This window comes from Pseudochaenichthys georgianus, chromosome 24 (genome assembly GCF_902827115.2).
Source record: "Pseudochaenichthys georgianus chromosome 24, fPseGeo1.2, whole genome shotgun sequence".
Lineage (NCBI taxonomy): Eukaryota > Metazoa > Chordata > Actinopteri > Perciformes > Channichthyidae > Pseudochaenichthys > Pseudochaenichthys georgianus.
In genome coordinates, this window is record NC_047526.1 from 20409001 (window position 1) to 20433147 (window position 24147).

The 24147-nt window shown below is 40.6% G+C and overlaps 1 protein-coding gene across 4 annotated transcripts in view; it reads left to right on the top strand.

The window, feature by feature from the left end:
- sgk1 (serum/glucocorticoid regulated kinase 1) overlaps positions 1 to 23902 on the top strand; it is a 49672-nt gene extending 25770 nt beyond the window's left edge. The window contains exons 1-12 of one of the 4 annotated variants that reach the window (XM_071201868.1): positions 1068 to 1150; positions 5676 to 5891; positions 8782 to 8845; positions 19781 to 19856; positions 20063 to 20138; positions 20283 to 20471; positions 20562 to 20693; positions 21359 to 21595; positions 21684 to 21779; positions 21978 to 22133; positions 22242 to 22331; positions 22545 to 23902. In XM_071201868.1, the coding sequence (XP_071057969.1) occupies positions 5691 to 5891; positions 8782 to 8845; positions 19781 to 19856; positions 20063 to 20138; positions 20283 to 20471; positions 20562 to 20693; positions 21359 to 21595; positions 21684 to 21779; positions 21978 to 22133; positions 22242 to 22331; positions 22545 to 22712 (1485 nt within the window). In that variant the 5' untranslated portion in view covers positions 1068 to 1150; positions 5676 to 5690 and the 3' untranslated portion in view covers positions 22713 to 23902. Of the gene's footprint in view, positions 1 to 1067; positions 1151 to 5675; positions 5892 to 8781; positions 8846 to 17746; positions 17880 to 19559; positions 19683 to 19780; positions 19857 to 20062; positions 20139 to 20282; positions 20472 to 20561; positions 20694 to 21358; positions 21596 to 21683; positions 21780 to 21977; positions 22134 to 22241; positions 22332 to 22544 lie in introns of those variants that run through there. The other 3 variants (XM_034075823.2, XM_034075825.2, XM_034075824.2) reach the window with 3 other exon arrangements.
- The last annotated feature ends 245 nt before the right edge of the window (positions 23903 to 24147 follow it).

Consider the following 24147-nt stretch of genomic DNA (forward strand, 5'->3'; position numbering starts at 1 on the left):
TGTGCTTAGTAATGAAACTGGCAAAGTGCCAGCTTAGCGTTGGAATAAAGCCAGTTCGTATCAGTTTGGAAAACATCCAGCTCCTTCTTCTACTCCCGGCAACACCTGAAGGAGTCAGCTGGCTCCCAGGTGAATACCTTGCCTCTGCCTGCATCTATAACAGTAACAAATAATGCCCTGTATTGTTTACAAACCTGATATTTCATCATCCTTTGCTATTGTCATCTTTTTCTCTCCCCTGATTTAATGATATGTAAGTAGCATTTCAATGAGGGAACTCTCCCAGGGTCTAGAAAGCAGTTCTACTGTAAGATACCACTGTTTAGCATTTTGCTATTCTGCTGTCCCAAAGCCAATTGCTCTGGCAGTGGAAGAATGTGGTTAGAGTAATAAATTGGCTTTTCTTGCTTGATTTATTCTATGCTCACAGTGGATGTATATATACAACCTAAAATGGCACTATGCAATTGTTTCCATTGCTACTGCAGCATTATACACACCCCCCGAAAAAGAGATGAATACAGAAGGAATTCATACCTTGGCTGTGGTTTCCTGGATTTGTCGTGTGAATTAACTTTGTCGTGTTTACCCAAACACAGCTATAACAAGATAGAGGCGAGCTGGAAAGGAAAAGTAAGGCAGCCAGCCTGATAATCTGTGTTTGGTTTAATGCAGATAAAATGGCATTCGGTACATGTAGAAAGTGATATCTACATCTGCATGTCTCCATATTCTGTAGTAAAATGCAAGGGAATTAGTTGTGAAGAAGTTACTTTATATTCAACCATTTTTTAAGGGTTGACTTTTAAAAGGGATTTAATGGACAAACGAAATGACTGGTGGCTGGATATATTAGCTGATTTCAAATTGACTATGTTTCAGGATATATGTAATGTATAATCAGTTACCTCAATGATCACAAGACTCGTAAGAACGGAACATATTGTCCCCTCCCCCTACACTGACATTGCCCAACAAGAAAAATAGGTAGCTTCCTTTTTTCTGAATCTCATTGTGAGGGAATTTAGACATTATTCTTGTTCTAATCTACCCTGGGAACCCGGATAATCCCATTTTGCGTCTTGATGTTCCAGAGCTAACGCCAACAAAATGCTGCGCCACAGAGGCTCAGCAGCACCCTGACGAAGCAGTGAGACTTTTTTTTCTTGCATCCACACACTCAGCTCTATTGAAACTGCTTAGTGCAATGAGGTTTATAGGGGCTTATGGCTCACACTTGACAACTAAGCTTTGAGTTGAACTGATCTGCTTCAGCATTGACAATATGCTCACTCATGACACACTAGAGCACAACAAGCAACTGTTGTTGTGCTCTGTTACTTCATTCTTCATTGTTGTGAGCTGTAAAGGGATCAGACTTATCTTACTGTTTTTCCATTTCCAGTTCAGGTTGACCATGAGACTTCGTTTAGGTTTTGTGGTGCTAAATCTTTAAGATCCATGAACAAAATCCAATTTGTTGTGTAGTTAGCACAATAAGCAATCGCAGAAGTATTGACACATGCTTTGGGACCTTGTGTTGTTTTGTTGCTCCACCATTCCGGAGGGAAATATCTCAGCTACTATTGAATTGAACACAGAGGAGTGTGGCGTTGTGGGTTGTCCGTAGGTGTTCGGATCAGGGGGTCTCAGGTTCAAACCCCACTGCAGTCAGCATGTCGTTGTGTCCCTGGGCAAGACACTGAATTGCTCCTGTGGGGATTGCCCACAGTATTGAGTATGTAAGTCGCTTTCGATACAACCGTAATGAATTGCTTTGGCATTTTGTACGGACATTCATGTTCCTCAGAAGATGAATCCTACTCACTTTCAACTCGCACTTAAAATCCTCAGTTAAACTTTAGCAAATGTGCTAATTTTATCATAGTAAGGCCTGAACACTAAGTTAAGATGTTGAACATAGCAAATATAGCATGTTAGCCTATAGCTTGCCTGCTATGCGTTAACATTTAGCTCAAAGCATTGCTTGCTCATAGTTGCCATTATGGCTGTACACTCATTTTGTTAATGTGTATGTTAAATGATTATCCAATATCCAATGGTACTATTCAAGAGGAAGTTGGCATCCAGTCGATTTAGTCCAATTAGGTAGTTACCTTAAATCAGATCAAATAAGTGTTTTGAATTTAGTATTCCATGGTTTTCCCATTTGGCCAATTTTAGTTAAACTGTGCTCATGCAATGGGAAATATGTAACTTTCTCAGTAAGACAGGAGTAGAGACTTGAGACAAAAAGACACATTTAGCATCAGGGATTTAGGCATACTGAATGACTAGTAAAGCTTGCCAGTAAGTCCTGGGTTCAGAAACGTCAGCATTTCTCAGGATGTAATGCTGAAAAAAGTCTAAATATGACCTCAGATAATGATAAAATGGCCCCAAAGCAGCTTAAGTTCAAAGTCTCAATATTGAAATCCCAGACTTATCCCTTGGTGTGTTCCCGTTCCTAACAATAACATTACAGTTCTCTGCATTCTGCTGTCTTGTTACTCCGATACTCACCCTCTTTTTTCAGGTCCTCTCTCTCTCTCTCTGGCTCTGAACAGTATTTGTGAGACTTAATCTCCCACGGGACATGCTGTAGCTGCATTTAAATTCCATTTGGACTGCATGAAACATCTTTCTCTCTGTACTCGTTTGGGTATGACTAAAAAAAAAAAGTGTGTTTGTGATAGGAACAGAAGACAAGGGGAGAAGAAAGAGCAGTGACCTTGGTGGTAATGAGCAAGTCTGATCTGTGACAGGGAATGGGACGGTTTATGTAAGACTATCTCACACTCTAATTTTCTTTGTTTATCTTTTTGTCTTTCAAACATGTTTTTCTTTGTCTCTCTACCATATTCCCTTAATCTACTTTTTGATTCTCCACACCAACGCTTTCTCGCCTTTCCCTCATTTCATTACTCTCTGATGCTCAGACATATATGGGATGTCACACAGCTTGTTAGAGGTGGCAAAAATGCAGGCAAAAATGGGGTTACCAGGAAATAGGGCCATAGGCTGGCTAATAAAACTACTATAAACACTGTCCTTATCTATTTCATTTTACGTCTAAATCTATGAGGCAAATCTTAAGGGTTACAAAGAACAAAGAACACTTAATGACTGATCATGTTTTTATTTTTGGACTTTGTCACAGATGTGTACATGTTGGCCTTGGTATCCCTGGACCTTATTACATCATGAGTTTATGAGGTTAAAGGACAGATATCTAGGACAGGCATATGCAACCTTACTAATAGAAGGACCCTTTAAATGGTTTCAGCACAAGCCCAGGTCAAAGGGCAGACAATGGGGTTAAGAGGAAGGGGAATCTGGAGATGGCATGTGTGGCTGTGTGTGTGTTATACTTCCTGTGCACATATGTTCTTACCCACTGAAGGAATGCAAGTATACTTTCTCTGGAACAAGGTTCACTAAGAGGCTGTACATTTAAGATAATCTGCATTATAAACAGTTTCAGTTTAGCCTAATAAAGAGCAGTGTATTAGTCTGTACATAACTCTGATAAAATGTTGCCCAGGGATACAATGTTTATGACCCACAAAGAAATAACTGCATTCCAGAAATCCTTCACATTTCTAACTTTTATTTGAAAAATAAAAATCTTATACCCATGTATTTAATATTTGCATACAAAAAGGCTATATTTGAGGTAATTCCTTACTTCAGATATAAATTAGAAAGCAAGATCTAAAAAATACTGCCACATAAAAGAAAAATAATGAAAAATGTGTGGAAACAAAAGCCAACATATAGGCCTGTTTCTTGCTGAAGGTAAAAAGAATATAGTGCATACTGTAGGTGACTAACTAATAACACATTATATCTTGTTATTTCAATGCACACAAAAATGAGTCTCCTGTGGTTGGAAAGTAACTGCTAGGAGCCAAGAAAATGTTTAAATTGTATAAAATGTATACAAATTAAACAAAGAACAAGACATTTAAATAAATGAATTTAGTGTTAGTAGGCCGAATTTGTTAATCTATAAGTGTGTGTGTGTGTGTGTGTGTGCTCAGTAAGAGCCTGGCTAGCTATTTCTTCCTGTTTCCTGTTTGTGCTAAGCTAAACTAAGCCAAGACAAGCTAGGCTGAGCTAACCGACCACTTGCTGAAGTGGTAAACAACAACTTTTCCAAACTAAATTAAACTTCTGCATTTAGAATGTAATAGTTGGTCTAACAGTATACGTCCAGGCGGCTCCGTCACGTGCTTCAACAGAGACGATTCCCATTCACTTTGAATGGGGTGACAAGCTTTGCCGAACTGCATTTTGGTTCCGTCGCGTCGCTTTGCCTCCGTTGCTCGCTTTGCCTCCGTTGCTCGCTTTGCCTCCGTTGCTCGCTTTGCCTCCGTTGCTCGCTTCGAAAGTTGAGAAAAGTTCAACTTTTCAAGCGCTAGCCAATCAAATCATATGCCAGTACAAGCGCTAGCCAATCAAACCGTGTGCTTGTGTGTCCGGTGCGGGAGATTAATGTGATTGGTTGTTGGTCGCGCACCTAACATGACTACCGGCAAGCTTCAACGTGACAGAGCCGTGTGGACGTACCGTAATTGTTGTGACTCAATACCATTTTCTCAACCTGGCAAAATTAGACTGAACACACACACACACACACACACACACACACACACACACACACACACACACACACACACACACACACACACACACACACACACACACACACACACACACACACACACACACGCACACACACACACAAATACAGAGTTATGACAGAACAGTTTTAAATAGTGTTTGACACCATCAAGGCAAGGCAAGTTTATTTATATAGCACCTTTCAGCACCATCAGTAATTGTTTAGTTCCATTCTGTCCTTCCAGCACTGAGCTACAATTATTGTCAAGGGAGCAAACATTCGTACACGGGCAGTTTGCTTGCAGTTATTTAGTAGAGTTGCAAGTTTTGAACTATAATATACACACATCCACATGCACAATCACCCTCACACACATTTCTCTATCCCAAGTTGTTGTAAAATAGAGGCCAGCAGAGCAGGAGCCACTGATAGAGGCCTTGATAAGACTCATTTTAAACGGCCGCAGCCAATGAACCTGTACGCTCTGTGAGCCAAGGACACCATTAACCTTACATAACAGCCATTCTGGGTCAATGACACTTCTAACTATGCAATTCTGTTTCCCCAAGAACTATGTGCACCTTGACCTTCCAATGTCCCATGCATTTTATATTTCTCTCACGCACCTGATCTTTCCTGTGAGTATGTGTGTTTGAAGGGCATTATCAGGGTTTATGCCCATGATGAGTACTCAGTCAGTGTTGCCTGTCCCATGCTTAATGACTGAGAAGAAGTGTTTGTGATGAATACTCAGAAGAGTGTGTCACTGCAGCTATCACACAAGAGGAGATTACTGTTAAAACTCAGACTAACTTACTCAATGCAACCCTCAGATATTTATAGTGTGAAGGTGTTGACTGTGGCTATGGTAGTTAAATAAGTTTAATAAACCATCTAAACAATAATAGCATGCTATGTTGTGTTTTAGTCAGAAGTAGCCCCCTTTATTATAGGCTGTTATAATGAATAATGTATTCCTCATGATGTATATGGTTTTACATTTTTGTTGGGCTACTGCAAAAACACTTTTACCTATCTTCACTTATAGGTCAGGAAGTGGAAGATGCTGGCTCGGCATCACAGTGAGGGCACAGGAAAACAGAAGGAAGCAGAGTGCGATGTCCACCATGGTGGTTGTCAGTCCTGGGGGATCCACGCATCGCCCCTCATGGCCAGCCCCGTCATGCTGGAGTGCTCCGTCTGCAGCGGGCCCTACATCAGCTACGCCCTGGAGGACACCTGGCAGCCACGGCAACGCACACAGGCAAGTTCTTTCTGCCTATAGATAATTAAATTACAAGTAACAAACACTAATTTATTTCAGTAATCACTGCATCACAAAGAAGGGAACTTCCAGGTATCCATGACAGGATTTCCAGTAAATCCCCAATCTTTGTTAAGATAATACAAGAGGGTGACAATGTACAATGACAGTCTTTACGCTGTTTTTAAAGGTGGTTACGTCCAGGTAATATCTAATATGTCACTTACGTATAGGTCACTTCGTCTTGCCAAGTTACCCTGTACTTTTTCCTACTCTCCTGCAACACACGACTGCCACAAACCGGAAGATTATGTGATAACGTAAGAAATCATTGACCGTTTTTTTTGCAATATTACATCAGATTAGGTAACTATAAAAAGCACAAGCACATGTTTGTTGTTAGTATGGGAAACTATAAGTAGAGTATATATAGTAAAGTTAAAAATGTTGACATTGTGATGAATAGAAACAGGGGCCTACTTTCTATTTTCATTGAGATCTGTTTCCTTTTGATCTCTAGAAACTTTGAATTTAACATTGAATTTCTGATATTTGATCGGCAAATCAAAAATAATTCCCAGCTATTCCGGTGTTAAAAGTGATTTATCTTATCACTCAAAGTAAAGCCGTGCAAACCTCTACCTCTCCTTGACTGTCAAGAACTATTCCTCCCTGTCTCTCCCTTCTGTCTTCTTTTGGAAACATAGAACCGTTTAAATATTAATGAACTGAGAGCCTAGATTCACCATCTCTATGGATACCACTCAGTTAGATCTCTTCTAAATCCATACAGAGTGAAGAGCACAAGAGGTACATTCAAGGAGAAGGGGGCACAAACCGTAAGTGAGTGTTGACTGCAGAGAGATGTTGACATTGTGAGGGGATAACAGCAAGCATTATGGGTTTAAATATGAATGAGGAAGAGATGGAAAGACCACTGTGAGGGTATATTAATACGTATATGGATATGAAATGACAGGCAGATTGTTGAGTAAACAAAGTGATGATATTGAAACAACTCTCTCACACACAAACATGCCTTAGCTTGCCTCATCGGGAAACACCCGTGGGAGAATACTAAGAGCTGCGATACGTTTTCAGAGCTGCAACGTCAAAGAGAAAACTAGGCTAAGACTGTTTTTAACAAAGACACTTTCAATAGCCCAATGGTTGACTGCAACATCACAATAAAAAGGATATCTGACATGACAGTGCAGCTTCGTGAGCAAGTCCTGAGATGCAAACGCTGCAGGTCGCGTGACGGCTGGCAATAATACTGTTGTGTAATGTGTGTGAGAAGAGAAAAAGTGGGAAAGGCTTAAGTCGTTGTTGTTGAGACCTTTGTGCATGTTCATAAGTGTTTACTTGCACACTTCTGATCCATTCAACCTGCCACGTATAAAGCAATATATTGACTTTTATAATCAAATGAACCAGGTCAGAGGTCAACATTCACCACTCAACGTGCAGTGGTTAGAAAAATACATCTTCTCAAGCTGCCTTAAGTAACATTTTGAGGCACTTGTACTTTACACGAGTGATTCCATTTTAGGGAACCTTATTATTCTGCCTCCCACGTCTGAGAGAAATGTTGCACTAAACTCCTCAATATTTATTTGGTTTCTTGAGTTGGGAGTTATTTTTCATATTTTAAAAATGCATAACACAACTTATTGAAAGCTTTTTTTTTTAATGAAATGCTTGGTTGAATAATAAACAGAAGGTTCCCACATTTATGGTTTGTGGCATCTTACAAAAATGCAATGGCCTGTTTGGGCACACTTTCCCCAGTTCACCTCTCAGATGGTTTCCTTTTTATAATGGTTTGGGATCAAAATACAATATTTCCTAATAAAAGCAAATATAAGAGAAACGTCCCATTCATTGAATGTACTGGGGTAAACCATAATAATGTATCAGTCACATTTGTTTGCAGGATTAGCAATTAGGCTTTTTAAATTAAAGTAACTCTTTTTTATTTTAACTTTTACTGATGTAATGGAGTGTCTTTCTTTCTATGAATGTGCGGTTACTTCTTTAAAGGATCATCATGTCATCCAAAGATATGCTGCACAGGAAACTTAACCAAGCTTGGCTAAGTTCTAAAAGCAATTCATCTTCTTTTCATGCTGGCATTCAGTCTTGCTAAAGCACAATAATACACTCATGTTGTCATCATGTTGTTAGAGCGGATGTTTTTCGCTTCTTTCAACACAGGACTCAAGTGATTTAATGCAGTCTCACCCAGGAAACCTAACCTCAGTAAAACACGTTATGTGGGAAACCAACCTAAGCTGGAGCACAAACAAGTCTGGCTCAGAACCAATGGTTTTAGTTTACTGATGTTCAAAAACATCACATCTCTTATTGTCGATAAACTATCAGTGGTTTCCAAAATGCTTTGGCTAACCCTAACCCTAACCACATTTCCTTATGCAAATGTTGATAAAGGTTTCTGCTCTCCTGTCCTGCTAATATCCACATTTGCATATCTCAGCTCCCATGTTGGAAGCTTCTGACCTAGATTGTACATTGGGCAGCCTTTTTTTTAATGTTATTATCAAATGGTGACTTGAAAGAACATTTGAGCCAAAGGGCTGTACAGTTTACACAACCTAACAAGTCATTATTGTTATTCAAGTGAAGCAAACAAGAACATTTCCAAAACTGGATTTTCAGGGTTGTACAGAACACTAGCCGGTTGTTGCCAAATAAGCCAGGTCAGTTATTAAGACATTAGTTAAGACTTTTAGAGAATTATTTGATGCATGCAACTGAATCCAAAGTCTGACTATGTCGTGTGTGTTTATTCATGTGCTTTTATATGCATGCTTTTCACATCAAAGTATTCAATTAGTTTTTACTAAGTCGTGCCATATTCCTCCCCCAGGCGATGGACCTGTACTACCACAATGAGTCAGACCCAGACAGTTACGGTTGCCCTGGCGACAACAGTAAGTCACTAAACCCGTTGTTTTGTATTCTTCCACTTCCTCTTGTCCCTCCTTTTTTCACGACTGTTTTTTTCATGGCCATTCTCATTCCTCTGCTATTTCTCTCCTTGTCAGGCCCATCTCATTTATTTTTTATTATCTGCAGTTTTGTTTATTTTGACCATAAATCCAAAATAATGATCTACCAGTCATTCTCTGTCTTTTTTCTCTTGCTGGCCCTTCATCCAAACACACACACACACCCACCCACCCACCCACCCACACACACACACACACACACACACCCACCCACCCACCCACACACACACACACACACACACACACACACACACACACACACACACACACACACACACACACACACACACACACACACACACACACACACACACACACACAAATACACACACACACACACACACACACACACACACACACACACACACACACACACTCACACACACACAAATACAGAGTTATGACAGAACAGTTTTAAATAGTGTTTGACACCATCAAGGCAAGGCAACTCATGCGATTACACACACACACACACACACACACACACACACACACACACACACACACACACACACACACACACACACACACACACACACACACACACACACACACACACACTGTGAAGCAGCATTTTACCACTTGGCTCTCTAATCCAACCTCCCAACCTCTAAGTTTCCAGGATAATAACTGTTGTTCATAAACCAAGATTACTGTTTTTTTGTTTTGTGGAAACTGACTTGGCGAGCAAAACAGTATTTTAGAGAGACAATAGAGAGTGCTAATTATCATCCACATGACACAGGGACCTTTCCTACATTTCTTCACAACTTTTGCCACCCTCTGCAGCAGAACTGTGTGAGTTTGTTCCTGTCGCTGGTGAGAGTCACTGGTTTACATCCAACATGTAAATGTCAAGGGACAGTAATGAACTTTTCCATCATGCACCTTATTTGTGCCACAAATCATAGTCCAATCCAAAGTCCACAATATGTAGGAAATTAAAGGTGCTTTGGCTCAAAGGTCATCTATTTCTTTTTTATTGCTGCCTTTGCCTTTATCAATCACACTTCACGTGAGTGTGATGGAACTCAGAATGACATCATTTTTAGAAACAAGCTTTGAATTTCCTTTCAAATTGACTGTGATACAAAACAATGTAATGCATTGCAATTTTTGTATTTTATACTTTTGAACAGTTTGCACACACACTTGTCATTGGTAGAGGAGGAACTATTGAAATTCTTTACCCAAGTAAAGTCATCACTACTCCAATATAAAATACCAATTGTTGTCATCCATTGAAAATGTCTCTTGAGTGAAACATTATTTGCTAAATGTACAAATAGTCAGAATTCTTAAAAACAGATTAATATTGATGATGCATTAATGAGAAACGGCCTTTTTACAGTTGTTGTTGTTGTTGTTGTTGTTGTTGTTGTTGTTGTTGTTGTTGTTGTGGTTGTTGTTGTTGTTGTTGTTGTTGTTTTTGTTGATGGGTATAGCTTATATGAACTATTCTATACTACTGTTGGGTAGTGTCATCCATAATATCACATTGTATTTTTCAATCTCATCTATGTTTTGCATACGTAAAGATGCATACAGGATAATAGTAATAATAATAATAATAATAATAATAATAACTTTATATAGCACCTTTCATACAGGGGATTGCAGTTCAAAGTGCTTTACATCAATAAGAAATAAGACATACAATCAGTGTAAAACAAACAGCAAGAGCAAAGCATAAAGTGAGATAAAATAATCAAACATAAAAACATGGGGAATAAAACATAGAGTGTATAATAGTGTAAAATAAGTAACATGCTTTGGTGAAGAGCCTTTTAAAAATGCCGTAAACGTATTGGCTTCCCTAATATTGTTGGGTAACATGTTCCACAGTTTTGGGGCGTAGTTTACAAAGGCTGCATCACCGATCTTCTTATGACTCTTTCTGGTGACCTCTAATAGACCTGCATCTGATGATCGTAGTGTTCTGGCGGGTGTGTAGTTCATTAGAGAGTCAGCAATGTAGCTGGGTCCTTGTCCGTTTAGAGCTTTGTATGTGAGGAGAAGCACCTTAAAATCAATTCTGAAAGTTACAGGAAGCCAGTGTAGAGTAGCTAAGAGAGGACTAATGTGTTCCCTCCTTTTGGTATTCGTCAGTAGTCTAGCTGCAGAGTTTTGAATGAGCTGGAGTCTTCCAATAGCTTTCTTGGTGAGACCAGTGAATAGTGCATTGCAGTGTCTAGTCGGCTAGATATAAAAGCATGAATTAGCTTCTCTGCATTATTTTGATTTATGAATGGTCTTACCTTCGCTATGTTTCTGAGATGAAAGAAAGCTATTTTGGTCACTTTGTTTAAAAGGGCGTTGAAGTTCAAATCTGAGTCCAGGATGACACCGAGACTTGTCACCTCCAGTTTAATCCAAGTGATTAAGCTTCCTAGATTATTTGTTAGCATCTCTCTTTTTGATTTGGGGCCAACAAGTAGGACTTTTGAGGACAGTTTTGTCCTCATTCAATTTAAGAAAATTATCGTTCATCCATTTGTTTATTGCTGTCAGGCAGTTGGTAATGGAGTTTATGGCTGTCACATCATTTGGTTTAGCGGATATGTACAATTGTGTATCATCCGCATAGCTGTGGAAATCTATACCATACTCTCTGATGATGTCGCCGAGCGGTAACATATAGAGAGAAAAGAATAATGGGCCTAAACAGCTCCCTTGTGCAACCCCGTAGCGGCTTTCATGTTTCTCTGATGTATGGCCTCCTAGACTAATATAGAACATCCTTCCTCTGATATATGTTTTGATCCAGTTCAACACGCAACCAGAGAAACCAATAAGCTTTTCAAGTCGATTTATTAGGATGTTGTGATCAATAGTATCAAAAGCTGTACTGAGTTCTAATAGGATAAGGATGGAGATTTTATTTGCATCAGAGTTGAGTCTGATGTCACTAATTACCTTTGTGAGTGCAGTTTCCGTACTGTGGTATCTTCTGAAATCTGACTGAAATACTTCTAAGATGTTGTTTTCTTTAAGATAGGAATTTATTTGGACTGAGACAATTCTTTCCAATATTTTACTGATAAATGGTAGATTTGATATTGGTCTGTGGTTTGCTACTGTGTTGTTATCCAATTTAGGTTTCTTTAATAGAGGCTTTACAACAGCTGTTTTAAAGGCATCAGGGAAGACGCCAGTTTTAAAGGATGTGTTTATAATGTCCAGGACTGGACTGGAGATGCTATCAAACACTCGCTTAAAGAATTTTGTGGGGATATGACCAATGTCTGAGGTTGTGGAGTTTGCTTCTGAGACAGTTTTACACAGTTCGCTTAGTGATAAAGGATGTCTAATGAAGTACAGAAGTGAAGTACTTCCTTAGACAGTACTTAGTTACTTTTCACCACAGCTTGTCATTCTATGCTACTGTAATAACAAAACGTTGAGGCAGATCTGCAGGTACCTGTTGGACCGTGTCCAAGAAAGCAATGTGACAAGGACCATATTCTGATGAAAGTGTTTTTCACTGGGAGTAGTCTGCCTGTTAATTATGGGAGTTTTCGGCCCATGGAAAGACTTGCAAGCAATTAGCCAAGCTGGTGACAAGCTGTTCCTGTGGCCTCGGCCGTGATGTTGCTACACCCTGTCCTTCCAAGCTAAGCAATTAGAGGCGTTAGGAGCACTTAAATGTTAGAGTTTGTCACATAGGAATCATTTAGTGATGCAGCAAAGTGTTTGGCAGAACCGAGCAATGATGGAGAGCCAGGAAGAGATAATAATACTTTTAGGGAGTGGAGTTATAACTTTCCAATGAAACAAAATATTTGGTCATAGAGCAGCTGCTATAGATACTCTTACTTAATATATAAGTATGTTGACCAACTTGCTACATATCAGTTCATATATAAAATGGGTGATTATAAAGCTTTCTGTGTGTATTTGTTCTCAAACTATTGTTCTGAGTGAGGCCAAACTTATATCCATGCAGTTTTCTCTATGGAAGGCAGGTTGACACAGGTGAGCAATGTGTCATGAATGATAGAATGAAAGTAGTAATTATCAGCTTCAGAGGGACATCCACACCACCACAAGCAAGTGTTCACAAACACAACACATAACATGTGCTTTATGTCCAAGAGTCCCAAACAAGAGACGGATTTGAGGTTGTCTGAACATGTTTGTTGCCTTTATACCATGACGATTTGCAGTAAAACAGATGTGGTTGTGTGTTCTATATTCAGAGCCACTGCTGCAGTCACTGACATAATCCCTGTTCCCTAAATCTACCTTTGACTATCACAACCTTGACCTAATTTGAGCCTTAATCTAATGGCAAATCCTCGCCCTCATACAACCCACTAAAAAATATCCTCTCTTGCCAAATGTTCTTACTTTTTGGTACGTACTGATGGCCCAGGGGTTACAGTAAGAACGAAATGTTCCTCTTAGCTTCCTGCTGGGATCATTTGTCGCACTTCATTCTTGGTCTTTTCCCCTCTGATACCTGTCAGATACCTGTCTCTCTACTGTTGTTTCTAGTAAAGGCTTAAAATTCCTCAATAATTGGTATGTTTTGTTGTGTTATATTATATGGATCAGTCCTTTAAAATTATAGTTTCAATTTCTGCTTCTTGAGAAAATTAAATATTTTAAATCAGAAAGCAATTGAGTCCAAAGAGTTGGGTCAAAGATGGCAACTATTTGAGTTAATTATTTGGTAATTTGCTCAACATGTGTTGAAGCAACCCTCCCAAAAAACTGATCGTAACAAATCAGTTCATTTAGGAAATTATTACAAAACTATGGGACGTAAAAAATGAAGTGTCACCGAAACACACCCATTAACACACTAACAGTCCACCAGTCATCCCTAACAGACAGTATCACAGAAGCCCAAGGATAAACACAGGAGAGTTGTTATAGTAGCCAGCCCAACACTCCACAGTCACCAGTAGCAAAATAAAAGCCTAGCTGTCCTCTCTGAATAGCCGCGGCTTTTATATAATGGTGTCATTTGGTTCCTCACTACCAAGGCTCATTCTCATTCAACGCCAGATCAACTGTAGCCACCAACAGCCCCATCCTCCCCTCAATGGCCGCACAGAGATTGGACATGGGATGGGAATATGGAAGAGATGGAAGGATATAATGTATGGATCTCTCCGGAGAAAGCATGAATCTGGGCATACGCTGCTCTTTGTTTATATGTTGGGAATTCTGTATGGGTGGGCTGATGGAGCGTGTGTGTGTATTTATTCTAGGACTTTAATTTCCTTCACCTCTAGCCCTCTGGCACTGAAGCAAACTTCTTCCTGTCCTTTCATGGAATGGCCCCCTACGTGTGTGTGAGTCAATGCTGGTTTTGGCACCAACTATAGTGCCACTACTGAGTTATATAATTCAGATTCAGATTCAACTTTATTGTCATTACGTAGTACATGTACTCGTGACAAAATGTAAGTTTAGGCATCTGACCAGAAGTGCAAAAAAGCAGTGCAGGAGTCTACATAATGAGAATAATTATACATGGGATTATTATAAATAGAATAATTATAAATAGGCTATAAACAGATGAATATATACAGTGTAAACGGCATTGCCAGTCAAATAAGCAGGTGGGTTTGGGCTTGAGTCTATCAGCGGGCAGAGTTCAGCAGGGTAACAGCCCTGGGGAAGAAGCTGACCCTGAACCTGCTGGTCTTGGACCGGAGGCTCCTGAGGCGCCTCCCCGAGGGTAGGAGGACAAACAGATAGTTTGCAGGATGAGAGGTGTCTTTGAAGATGTTGTGCGCCCTCTGCAAACACCGTATCCCCTGGATGTCCTCGATGGCAGGGAGTGGGACACCGATTATGCGTTGGCCGATTTTCGTCACCCTCTGCAATGCCTTCCTATTGAGCATTGTGCAGTTCCCATACAGGCTGTGATACAGCTGGTCAGGATGCTCTCAATGGTGCAGCGATAAAAGTTCACCAGAATCTGAGGAGAGAGGTGATCTTTCTTTAGTCTCCTCAGGAAGAAGAGACGCTGGTGAGCCTTCTTTACTATGCTGGTGGTATTGTTGGACCATGAGAGGTCATCGGATATGTGGACCCCCAGGAAGCTAGACCGCCATTCCATTTATGTGGATGGGAGTGTGTATGTTGCCTTTCGATTTCCTGAATGCACTAGAATCTCTCTCTCTCACAAACACACACACATAGAAAGTGGGCAATGAACAAATACTTGAGTATTTTGGAGCCTCCTCTTGTTTGGGCCAAAGCAGCCTGACAATCGAGAAAGGTCAGGATAGGGAAATACTGAGTGGACCTTTTTTTTGGTATTGGACTCGCTCCCTCTCTCCTGATCCTCTCTCAACACCTCTCTTTCATTTCATTAAACTTGGCGATTTAAATGAGCAGAGATGCAGACATCTGAGCAGTGCGGAGGTAAAATCTTCTTCACAGTCACTTTTATTCCTCTCCTGCTACATGGTTTGTTTGTTAGTCCTTGGATAAAAAAAGCTAAGTAGCTGCTCGTTATTCGACATTTCAAACCGGTGTTCTTGTATCCATCTGTGTGGAGGTTTTCAAGGTCAACAACGCTTTTTCTTATTATTTGAGGAAGCAAAATTTGATGTGTAAAAATGTGTATATCTTGTTTAGCACATGATGCTTTCAAGTGCTTGTGAAAGATGTTGAAAGACGCTTATAGCAACCTGTGCTGTCTTAATTAGAAATATCTTGCTACACTGCTACATTCTTGTTGGTGCAGTGAGGCGAGGTGTGTTGGACACCTTGAGAAAGTTTAGGAAGTACCTGATGTGACCTGTGTGTGTGTGTGTGTGTGTGTGTGTGTGTGTGTGTGTGTGTGTGTGTGTGTGTGTGTGTGTGTGTGTGTGTGTGTGTGTGTGTGTGTGTGTGTGTGTGTGTGTGTGTGTGTGTGTGTGTGTGTGTGTGTGTGTGTGTGTGTGTGTGTGTGTGTGTGTGTGTGTGTGTGTGTGTGTGTGTGTGTGTGTGTGTGTGTGTGTGTGTGTGTGTGTGTGTGTGTGTGTGTGTGTGTGTGTGTGTAATCGCATGAGTAAGTGTGTCCGTGTTCTGTCAGGCTCTTCGCTGGTTTGTTTTGCCCTCCAGCTGTAAGTGAATGTGTGTGTGTGTGTGTGTGTGTGTGTGTGTGTGTGTGTGTGTGTGTGTGTGTGTGTGTGTGTGTGTGTGTGTGTGTGTGTGTGTGTGTGTGTGTGTGTGTGTGTGTGTGTGTGTGTGTGTGTGTGTGTGTGTGTGTGTGTGTGTGTGTGTGTGTGTGTGTGTGTGTGTGTGTGTGTGTGTGTGTGTGTGTGTGTGTGTGTGTGTGTGTGTGTGTGTGTGTGTGTGTGTGTGTGTGTGTGTGTGTGTGTGTGTGTGTAAGTGTAAGTGTAAGTGTAAGTGTAAGTGTAAGTGTCTTTGTGTGTATGCATCAGGTGGCTATGAGGGACATTAATAATAGATTTGACCTGAGTAAAGGGAAATACAGAGACAAGCACAGAAAAGTTGAGGTTATATTTCAAACTGCAGAGTCACATACTGTACGCACAAAGATATTTTATTTCTGGGAGAGGCCAGGGGTCTTTGTATGCATAACATATACCAAAGCAAATTCCTCTAATATGTTTAAACCTGCTTGGTAATAAAACCGATCCTGATTCTGATTTGGAGCCATCTTCTAGACTCTTAGTCTTTTTTGGACAAGCTTTAATTGCACCATGTCTTTGGCTCCGCATTTTTTGTCTAACAACAATGCTAAATGTTTCTGTAGCATAGCATTTTCCTACTGCCTCACACTTCATAAGATTTGTGATTGGAATGTCATTGGTTTAGTTAAAATACGTTATATCATCACTGTTTATTCCATGGTGTTTTCATTAGTGCATCACCTGTCCATAGCCTATGTTTAGTATTTTGCCACTGGTGTCCTCCTTTTTACGTTTCCTTTCATTCATCTATCAGTTCTCTACTCACGCACATAAACACTAATCTGCAAAACATTGTCCTGAAATACCCCAAGCGTGTATAGACATGCACAACATTTGCATGTTTATTAATACTGCCTCAACTTGTTGTGGGCTCTCAAAGGTTAAGTTAATGGGAACTCTGTACATTTCCAAATCCGGTTTACTTTTTAATTCCGAGCTCAGCGGGTTAACGACCTCAGCTAGCAGGCTGTAATGGAAAACACTGTCTACAAGGGGAAATTAAATAAACCCAATGTTTGCGTAGGCTACATCCTCTAACTATTAACCAGTTCTTGAGTTTTTTTCAAGAGGTTATTTCAAGAAGTTAGAAGGTGCTAGAAAAATGTGTCACCAACTCATAGTGATATGGTTTGATGCTATTATGTGTGTGTTGGAGTATACTTTGCAGATTGATACTGTGGACATCCATTGCCGCCAGAAGAAAAAATTCAATCAAAAAAACATGTCTTGTGATTTATTATAATGCTACATTTTCTTGAAATAATGGTTTTGTATCTCAGAACATTTAGTTATTTTCATCCTTTTTGGAAGGTTGCTCAGTAAAATTAATAAAAGCATATTTTTTGTCACTTTGGCACAAATAGGCTTCCATACTTTGAAGTCATTTTTCTTTTATTTGACTCCTAAATCAAACAATTTCGTTGCTGGGAAAAGCCACGTGATATTTGTTTACCTTTGTTAATTTCTTAATTAAATAAAAAGTCAGGTCTATATTCTAGATGTCTGGCTGAACTGTAAAGTAGGAGCTTATGGGGAGACTTTGAAGGTAGCACTTCCCCCGCCCTGAGGAAAACTCATTGAGCCGTGCATGAAACTGGAGAGTGGAAGGAAATAGAGGCGGAACGTCTCCGCCCTGAAAAAAAAGAAGAAATAATCTTCTGGAGGAAAGTCTTCAAGATCAGGAATGCGGGGTAGTTTGATTACCTGTCTGCCGAGGAACCTAAAGCCTCACTCCTTGTTGTGATTCAGAAAATAAAGAAACCCTATGAAAGACAAAACAACCGATTTGACGTGTAAGTAGGCTGCATATTCATTTTGAACCAACAGCGATGGTTTCTCCATTCGAAAAAGTCTATGATATTTGTATAATGCCCGTATCGTTAACTGTATGTCTATGCAATATGGTTTAATGGTTGTCAGTCTATTGTGATATCGTTTCTTTGCAAGAGGCTTAAGCTCAGTAATTTAACTTACTGTGTGTTGAGTGTTTGCAATAAAGCTGGTAGACATTCTCGGGGGGCGCTCCATTCACCCAGTAATCGCGTGACCTGGATTTATGATGCTGTTAACTATGGAAAAAGCCTGCTGATAGGGGGTATTTTAAAAGTGCCAGAGAAAACTGGGCAACTCTATTTTGCGACTTGTTGATCCTTGACGCTGCAGGCAGTGAAATGAGAAGTCCATCAGAACTGAAAGGTTTGTTTTGTGATGAACTGTTTTGTGTAATTTAAGCAATTAAGAAACCGAATACCTGGGACATTATACCTTTTTACTTGGACAATTGTTGTACATTTGCAGAAAAGTTACAGTTCATTAACCTGCGTTTCCACTCCGCTTTTCTCTTTAAACTATTCAACTCAGTTTATTTTAATATGGATGTTTTGCCTGTGTCTCCTTCCTTTTTACGCACGGTTATCAATATATGTGTATAATGTGTTATAATGTGCCTCTATGGATCATATCGTCTTACATACTACATTCCTCTTGGTTGATCAAACTTGAACCAAACCTCGCTGTGTGGTCTTCTATGTGCCAACAGGCAAATCGAGTAGTAATTTTCCACATTATACGTTCATCATCACATTGAACTGTTTTGGCTTCTTCTGAGAGGCTTGCCGGTTTGTTGAAAACAGATCCTGGGTCTGATCTGCCGGTTTATTCGCTTGAGTTGGATGTATTCAGAAGTGTCTCAGTCTGTACTTTTCCACTACCAGCGGCTTTTTTTCTTGGCACCGGGCCGCGCTCGGTTTAGGCTCTCCCTCTAGTCTTTTGTATACCCAGGGAACCTGCGTCACTCCCGGCCGTTTTAATTGAGAAGCAGCCAAACGGTGAAGCTGATAGGCCTAGTTAAGAGGCTATCAGATTATTTGTTCAGGACCAAGTTGCAATCTCATAGGGGAGGTCAGGAGTGTTACAAAAATAATCAGGAGGTTGGAAAAATATCCCGAATCTCATGAACCCTCTCTGGCAGTTGTACTTCATTTGCACTTGTTTGCATCATTTTGAGTTTTTTCTGTATCGGCTACTGCAGGAACATTACATACCACCATATATTACTTGCTGCACACATCTGGATCTCATTAGCCTATATATATAGGATTCGTGTTTGCAGCATAAATGCAGACTGAAATGTGGCTGTCTTGATGACAATTAACCCATGGCATGTTAAGAAAATGATGGTGTTGCACAAACATATGTGCAAGATAGTACACACTTGTGAGTGAGTAATGGTAAAGAACTTTTTTTCCCAATTCTACATATTATTTGACGCAAGCACATCTTGAGGTGCGGTTGTGACGCGTTAGAAGCGCAAAGGCCTCTGATTGGTCGACAACGTGATCGATCATGTTCTCACGGGCCACATAGCTGAAAGAAATGTTTGCAGAGCATCACGCCCACCAGGGGGTGTGGGTGTGTTGGGCGGCTCCTCCCTCCTCCGGCCTCTTATAAAACTAAAAGCAAAGGCATGGGAGTTATATTTTAGTTTGAAGGCAGAGAGCTGTCTTTACCACATCACATCATGACGGTCAAAACAGAAACAGAGATGCCTGTCCTGACTTACTCCAAATCTAGAGGGATAGTTGCCTTAATCACTGGTAACTGGATATTTGAGTCTTCATGGAATGGATGGACCTCTTTTTGCTTTATTTTATTTCAAATCTAAACTTTACTTTCTCTCTTTTTTGTGTTGCAGCTTTTATGAAACAGAAAAAGATGGGTCTGAACGACTTCATTCAGAGGCTGGCCACCAACTCCTACGCCTGCAAGCAGTGAGTACCATCTGACTCATGTTATTGTTCTGTGTCACTGGAGGACAAAGCGTTGGGAAACACAGGCAGTAAATGCCAGTTAGTCTCTGTCCTCTGGAGGAACTTTGTGACTCCCTAATCAGCTGATTCACATATTTAAAATATTGAATAATCTCTTGATGCTTTGTTGAATGAACTCAATTGGAACTCTTTGTTTTTCTTTTCAGTCCTGAAGTTCAGTCTATTCTGAACCTGAGTCCTCCTCAGGATCCTGAGCTTATGAATGCAAACCCCTCTCCTCCTGTAAGTATTTCAATAAACAGACTATTGTGTGTTGCTTCCTCTGCTTACATTTCACCATATGCAGAACTATAAACACACTGTTTACCATACATTTTTGGGGTAATTATAAGGTTCTAACTTTGTCATCTTCTCCACCTTTTGCAGCCAAGTCCTTCCCAACAGATCAACCTCGGTCCATCCTTAAACCCCTCCGCCAAACCCAGCGACTTCCACTTCCTCAAGGTGATCGGCAAGGGCAGCTTCGGCAAGGTCCTACTGGCACGCCATCGCGCTGATGACCAGTTTTACGCAGTCAAAGTCTTACAGAAAAAGGCCATCCTTAAGAAAAAGGAGGTAAGTGTGGCTCCAAACATGCCAAAAGTGCACATGCCTACTCTTTGTCAACCTCTCTAACCTTATACCCCCTGCTCTTTTATTCCCCAGGAGAAACACATCATGTCAGAGAGGAATGTGCTGCTAAAGAATGTCAAGCACCCTTTCTTGGTGGGTCTGCATTACTCTTTCCAAACAACGGACAAACTCTACTTCATCTTGGACTACATCAATGGAGGAGAGGTGAGTTACAGGCTGAACTGTGCTAGAAAGAAAGATACATAGCAGAGATGATAAAGGGAGAAGCTCAGCTATTTAAAGTAGGTGCTTTAGAAGGGGTCGTTTTTGGAGAGGAATAATATTCTGAGTACCAGGATCGAAGATGAGGCAGAAACACAGACAGACAGAGGGGATATCCTGCCATGAGATGCAGATTAGAAGCTCTCTGCCTTTCTTTCTCTAAAGGAAACACCTCTCAGGAAATCATGGGGTTGGTCGAGACAGCGGGAGAGACTTTTGGGCCAAATTTAGCAGCACCATTCAGACTCAGTGTGTGCCCAATCCAGCTAATTTCCTGTGATTGTTGGACGAGTAAAGACAGTGCTGATTAAATATGGGCTTCATCAGGAAACAGGATGCAGTTACTCTCCTTTTCTCTTTTCTTGCCCTCTTTCTCCCTCTACCCTGCAGCTCTCTCCCTCCACCTTTGCCCCCCTTTAATCTGTCTTCCCCTGTCAAACTTGTAAAGCCTTTCCTGCCTCTTTATTTCTTCCTATCCTGTTTCCTCTTGGCTGTCTTTATTGTTGACCTTTTAATTTACTATCCGAGCTCATGCCATTTTTAGATTATTTCAAACATAATCAAGGTATTTGAGGGTTTAACTAACTTTTTGTTTCCTTGTCTTCCAGCTGTTCTACCACCTACAGCGAGAGCGCTGCTTCCTTGAGCCCAGAGCCAGGTTCTACGCCGCAGAAATCGCCAGCGCACTGGGATACCTTCACTCCCTCAACATCGTGTACAGAGACCTGAAGCCAGAGAACATCTTGCTGGACTCACAGGGACACATCATTCTCACAGATTTCGGCCTGTGCAAGGAGAATATCGAACCCAACGGGACCACGTCGACCTTCTGCGGTACACCGGAGGTAAGGAAAAGCTTTCTGGTGACTCAGAACTTGACAGCTCTCTGTAATATCCTGTAATAAAGCTTACCCCATCTTTTTTTCTCTACAGTATTTAGCTCCTGAGGTCCTACACAAGCAGCCCTATGACAGGACGGTAGACTGGTGGTGTTTAGGTGCGGTGCTCTATGAGATGCTCTATGGCCTGGTAAGTAACATTCACATTGATTTTTAAAATCTGCACTTTAATGATGAGTTGTACTGTACACAATGAAGCAATTCTTATCTCAGTTTTGTTCCGCGTGTCTCTACATGCATGATTTAAAAAGATGTAATCAGTGTGTTTGTCATGTGGATTATTAGCTTGTTGCCAAGATGCTTATCAGTTATATTTGTCCTTCACTAGCCGCCGTTCTACAGCCGCAACACAGCAGAGATGTATGACAACATACTGAACAAGCCTCTGCAGCTGAAACCTAACATTTCCAACGCAGCCCGACACCTGCTGGAGGGCCTGCTGCAGAAAGACAGAACCAAGAGGCTGGGCTGCACAGAGGACTTTGTAAGTGATTAGTTATTGTGGCTGCATGTTGATATGTATGCATTTTATTGACTAAATATGTACATTAAGGGCATCATTTAATTATTGGTCATTTGTGTCTCTTCACAGGTTGAAATTAAGGTCCACGTTTTCTTCTCCCCCATCAACTGGGATGACCTCAATGCCAAGAAGATCACCCCTCCCTTCAATCCCAACGTGGTACGTTCCTTTTAATACCACAATAACTGCTGATTAAAGCAGATTTAGGATTTTCTACAGTATGGTAGCCAAAGCACAGACTTAGTCCTCATTATTCACATTTACATAACTAGATTGAGAGTGTGGAACATCCTTGCTGTGATTTAACACATTTCCAATTATGGCAAGGTATTTTACAGCCTAACTAATCCCCTTCTTCTTCCTCCCTCTCAGACGGGACCCAACGACCTGCGGCACTTTGATCCAGAGTTCACAGACGAGCCGGTGCCCAGCTCCATTGGTTGTTCCCCAGACAGCGCGCTCTCCACAGCCAGCATCAAAGATGGTTCAGAGGCCTTTGTGGGCTTCTCGTACGCCCCATCTATGGACTCCTACCTATAGGATTAAAACACAGGCACTCAAAGGACGCCAATTCAGACTTACAGGACATGAACTGTGGCATGTCCATGGATTGCATCTTGATCCCACTTTACATTTCCTGTTGGGTTGATGGATAGTTCCGAAACCAACCCCCTGCAACAACTCTGCATAATCCCCTTGAACTCTTGAAAGAAGACTTGCTACAAGAGGAAGCCTGCCATGATTTGGTGACGCATTGGGGTTGTAATCCTCCATCCGATTTACTATCGCACAACTTCTTCCACCTTCCACAACAGACACACTCTGCAGGGCTTCACTCAGCCATCTCTTATCCGTTAGTGGAGGTCTTTTGCACCCAGCTCAGGCAGCTTAGAAGCCCATGTTGACCCTGCAGCCAAAACTGACAAGCACACACACCAATTTCAACCATATCTAGAAGAGGAAGGCTGGACCACGCTGTAACAGATCTGACCAGGATTTCTATCTTCATCACAAAAGGATCTTCCCTCTTTGTTCACACCACCCATGGGGGACCAACAGTAACTGAGTTGGACTGAGTAACTTGAAGATGACATTTGTGTTGGTGCTTTAGTTTCTTCTTATTTACATTCTGTGTGGTTGGAAGAGGGAGTCATTTGAAGCTGAATGTTACAGAGGGGGAAGTTTATTTTCTCTCTCAAAGGTGCCTTTTGTTTTTTTCTCTCCATCTTTTGGGTTCGTCTGGGTTGACCTTAGAGTCAACACGTTTAATATGTTTTTTGTTGGTGTAGCACCAACCTAACACACCAGTTCTGGCATTTACATGCGAAACGTGAACAACTCAAATTATGTTTCATATCTACATTTGCACATAAAATAATAATGGTGATAGAGAGAGAAAGAGAGAGCACAGCTGCTAGGGGAGAAAGAGAGTTATGTGTTTGTGTAGCTCTGCTTGCCAACTGTGTCCCCCTCATATAGTCTTCCATTGCATTGAAACTGAACATTCCATTTTAATATTGCTGTTATGCGGTTTGACGGTATTTAAGTTTGTTTGTATATTTGGAGTTATGTGTACAAGTTTTAATGTATATTGAACAAAACATGACTAAAGGTATGCTTAAATATATATATGTAACAATTCATGTTAAATGTACTGTAAATTGTCAAATTGTTTAAGATTTATGTGGCCATGTTTGGTTTGCAATAAAAGTTTAACTTTATTACACCTATTCATTTTGTTTTTGTATTATTGATAAATCAATTTGATTGATTTCCCTTTAGTCTGAACTGAAGTATGTCAATATTTGTAACATAAACTTGTCTTGACACTGGCAATAAATAGAAAATAATGAAATAAAAGCATTTGAGTCATAGAGTAAATAAAATAAATGTAAAGAATGAATATCTGGTAAACATATACTAGCCCTGGTTATGAAGAGGTTTGAGCTACTGACCCCTGCCAAACGTCCCACAT